The 4,538-nt window shown below is 39.8% G+C and overlaps 1 protein-coding gene across 1 annotated transcript; it reads right to left on the bottom strand.

The window, feature by feature from the left end:
- Positions 1–692: 692 nt before the first annotated feature.
- On the bottom strand, positions 693–2,734 carry LOC119658090. The gene is made up of 3 exons (XM_038065354.1): positions 1,862–2,734; positions 1,232–1,779; positions 693–1,152 (listed from the first exon to the last, which is right to left on the bottom strand). The coding sequence occupies exons 1-3, from the start codon at positions 2,732–2,734 to the stop codon at positions 693–695; spliced, it is 1,881 nt and encodes a 626-aa protein (XP_037921282.1).
- Positions 2,735–4,538: the final 1,804 nt, after the last annotated feature.

Raw genomic sequence — 4,538 nt, 5'->3', positions numbered from 1 at the left:
TTGTTTGGTCTACAGCTGGGTTTGTCCACTATTCTTTTTTGGCACCTGGAGAAACGATAAATGCACAGAAATACTGTGCTCAACTCGAGGAAATGCACCAAAAATTGAGTATTCAACGGCCGAAATTAATTAACAGAGATGGTATGATACTCCTTCAAGACAATGCACGACCTTATGTATCCAGAATAACGGTTTAAAATTTAAACGAATTGTGGTATGAGACTTTGCCTCATCCACCATATTCCCCGGACCTTTCGCCAACCGACTACCACTCTTTTAAGCATTTGGATCATTTTTTAGCAGAATAACAATTGAGGAGTGAAGAGGTCATCAAAATTGCCTTCGACGAGTTTATCAACCCCTGAAAATTGGACTTCTATGAAACTGACATACATGCTCTTGTATCTTGTTGGGGGAAGTGTTTAGAATCGACTGGCACCTATTTTGATTAATTAAATAAATTTTTTGTAAGCTTTACAGTCATTTCAAATTTTAGTACCAAATCGGCCATTTCATGTGCAACAACCTAATACTTTGAAGACCAAGTAATTGAGTGAGTGAAAGAATGAGTAAAAATGCATAAGTAAACAATTTCAAAAAGTGGACACATATTTAATCCAGTTTCAAGTGTAATGCAATAAAGTTTGTTTAAATATCAAGAAGTTGTCATAACTCAACATGCACTGGTTTTCTTATTCTGTATAAAACTCCAACAGCCTCCTGAGTCGCGGAACCCGTAATGATAACATCTCAGCTGCGAAAACCGTGAAACCCAATAAAAGTAGGAAAGAACAAAACCTGTAACAGCCTTCCAAGTCTTCCATGGTAATTTTTGGAGGTTCATTCATATTAAATCTAGAAACTTTTCTTGTTCGGTTCAGCATTTTTGAATTCCAAAAATCAATTAAGCCACTATCCAAAATCTGCCAAATTACCTTGTCGAAAGGCTGCTTCAAAAAAGAATTTTTCTTAAAAAGAATACTAATTGGTAAGAAGGACACCTTTTCCGGCAACTTTCGTAACGCAGGTCTGGACCAATTCAGACTGTTATAGTATTGAAGAGAAACCTCTGGATATAATATAATCCCTTTGTAGTTAGGATCGTAGAGGCGGTCGTAATACTGAAAGACGTTCCCAATTATATGTTGGTGTCTAGAATGAAAATGAAATTCGGAAGATTACAAAGGATTTGATGATTGCAGCAATGGATATATTGCAACACCTTACTTACGTGCCATTTTTTATTACGGAGAAGGCAAAGTATTCCACGGCAGGGGGAAGATATGGAATGTGTCCTGAATCAATCATCTCTTTTATAGTGTTAGGTGACTGTCTATATTCTTTCTTCTGAAGGAAATCGAACAACACACCTTGATACGATGTCCTTAGAACTGATGTGGTAATTATCCATAATATGAATAAAGTCCTTGCAAAATTATAGTTTGGAACAAATGCCACTGGGTTTCCTAGTGCTAATCCCAGCATTTGGAGGAACGGTGAATGGTTTCCCCTGCCAAGCAGTATGGCTCTGTAGTTTTTCTTAACGATTTTGAACAGGGTTAAAATAATGGATGCAGTCAAAAAGAAGAATGCAAGGAAGAACCAAATTTCCAGGCTGAATGGGAAGAATATTCTATATAAGGAGGAATAAAGTTTTTCAGGCCGTAGTGCGAAAACGAGTCCCGTAACGAAGTAAGTGTAACCGCCCGTCAAAGCTTGAGAGCGCTCATATGTAAGTGCAACTCCACATAATGAAAAATTTCCGTCTCCTTCAATAATCTGAAAGATTTTAATTCTGGTTGATTTTTTAGTCATTTTCATATACATATAGACCCTTATCACTTGAAAATAAATTACTTACTATTTTCATGCTTCCAGTTGATGTACCATTCTCAAAAATAACCCCTCGGTCCTGGTCTGCCTTTCTCACTAGAAAACTCCAAGTAAAGTTGAGTCTTTCTGCCAGAATCCGTAACATGTTTCCGTCGACACCCTCTGGATGAATCTTAGATCCCCGAAAATTGGTTAAATCCATAAGAGGGGGATAATTCCAGCACACAACCCGGAAGAGGCATTGATGGAAATTTGTAACTTTATCTGGAAAAATATCCTTTTCCTGTTCCAGTGCTCCGTTCACAAATCGGTTATATAAAAACGGAGCTACGTTGTGACAACGAGAGGCTGTGAAAGGGAAATATGTGTAAAGGTCCACAATGTCAGGTGAGTTCACGTCCTTCGAAAGAATGATAACGTTCAGAATGTACAGATCGTAGAATTGAGAAAATATTTTCTCAGAAATTTCCTCGGATCGTTTCATCGGTTCTGAAAATGCGATGACGAAAAATCCTTCAAAATTGAAGCGAGAGCTGTTCATGGCATTCAGAATGTTTTGAACAGATCCGTAGTCCTTGACCAGGAGCACATTGTGATTGCGTTGTTCCACTTTCTGGATATTGTTAAAATCGGAAATACGGACAGGCACGGTAGCCACGATATTGTCGAGTACTTCGTTCAGTATTTTGTATTGGTTTGAAGATCTGAAGAGTTCAATGGTCCCCATAATGAAGTCCACAGTATTCAAATCAAACTTCCCAATCGTTATAGTGATTGCATTGGCGATAGGATCTACTTTGACGTCATTGTGGTCAATTGGAACTCCCGAAGAAATTAGTTGACTTATTTTCGAGATCGCGATAAAGAATAAAATTGAGATGAACTTTGATTTTATTTCCATGGTCAAAACTTCCCTTCCACAGTTAAACAAATTGAACGATTAAACAACTTTCGGATACTAATTCATCCCTAGCTTTTATACCTATATAAGTCTGGTTAATGTGGGAACTGCAGTACTCGTAAATATTATGATGCGCAGGGCGACTGGCTGTATTTGTATCTTTTCATAAGGAATTACCCGTGCGTTACTTGCATGTGCCGCACTTAAGATTTTTGTATTGTGAGGGTAACTATCCAACTGGAATGAAAGGGATCGGCTATTCCTATAAATATGTTTCGCTGAATCACTCTATATATATTCGGAATCACCGAAGTAAAACGGAAGACGAAATTATCGGACATTACGCATACTACGCAGGAGAATTTGAAAAAATAAACAATTATTTGGGGCTGATTTCAAAAGGAGTGACTTTTAAAATTTTGTTTTATACAAAAATTAATTTACACTTCTATTTAAGTGATAGTTATTATAATACGTCTACTATCTAGTTACTCTTTAATAATAGATGGATTTATAGTTACTGAAACCACTCTCTTCTCTCCTGATCAACTCAACTGTAAATGAGTACCTGAGTCAAATGAGGACAATACTAATCCTCAGCGTATTATCTCTTAGTGCATCGTTAAAGTCAAGAAATAAATTGCTCTAGCACCGTTGCGTTTTTACTCCTCCGACATAAGGATCTCCTTGATAATATTTGCGAGGCCAAGATGAAATTCAAAGCATCTCCCCAACTCCTCCGCTCGTATGTCTCCAACTGTTTGTGAAAAATTGTTTTTCGATGTCATGGCCACCATGATTCACACTTGCGTGTATCCGACACGCACGTTGCTCATTCCGCCACATTACATTCTCTGAGTTTTTATGGCAACAGAAGAATCATCATCATCATCAACGGCGCAACAATCGGTATCCGGTCTAGGCCTGCCTTAATAAGAAACTCCAGACATCCCGGTTTTGCGCCGAGGTCCACCAATTCGATATCCCCAAAAGCTGTCTGGCGTCCTGGCCCACGCCATCGCTCCATCTTAGGCAGGGTCTGCCTCGTCTTCTTTTCCTACCATAGATATTGCCCTTATAGACTTTCCGGGTGGGATCATCTTCATCCATACGGATTAAGTGACCCGCCCACCGTAACCTATTGAGCCGGATTTTATCCACAACCGGACGGTCATGGTATCGCTCATAGATGTCGTCATTATGTAGACTACGGAATCGTCCATCCTCATGTAGGGGGCCAAAAATTCTTCGGAGGATTCTTCTCTCGAACGCGGCCAAGAGTTCGCAATTTTTCTTGCTAAGAACCCAAGTTTCCGAGGAATACATGAGGACTGGCAAGATCATAGTCTTGTACAATAAGAGCTTTGACCCTATGGTGAGACGTTTCGAGCGGAACAGTCTTTGTAAGCTGAAATAGGCTCTGTTGGCTGACAACAACCGTGCACGGATTTCATCATCGTAGTTGTTATCGGTTATGATTTTCGACCCTAACGGTCTCAAAGTTGTATTCTCCTATCCTTATTCTTGTTCGTGTTTGTGTTTGACCAGTGCGGTTTGATGTTGTTGGTTGCCTTCATTGATGTGCAACCCAAGATTTCGCGCCTAGTGCCGCCTGCTCGATCTGGATGAAGGCAGTTTGTACGTCTCGGGTGGTTTTTCCCATGACGTCGATATCGTCAGCATAGGCCAGTAGTTGGGTGGACTTGAAGAGGATCGTACCTCTTGCATTCACCTCAGCATCACGGATCACTTTCGGTTAAAGAGGACGCATGATAGCGCATCCCCTTGTCGTAGACCGTTGTTG

Source organism: Hermetia illucens, chromosome 5, assembly GCF_905115235.1.
Source record: "Hermetia illucens chromosome 5, iHerIll2.2.curated.20191125, whole genome shotgun sequence".
Taxonomy (NCBI): Eukaryota; Metazoa; Arthropoda; class Insecta; order Diptera; family Stratiomyidae; genus Hermetia; species Hermetia illucens.
Note: the sequence above shows the minus strand (reverse complement) of the source record. Positions and strands in the feature narration are given on the sequence as shown.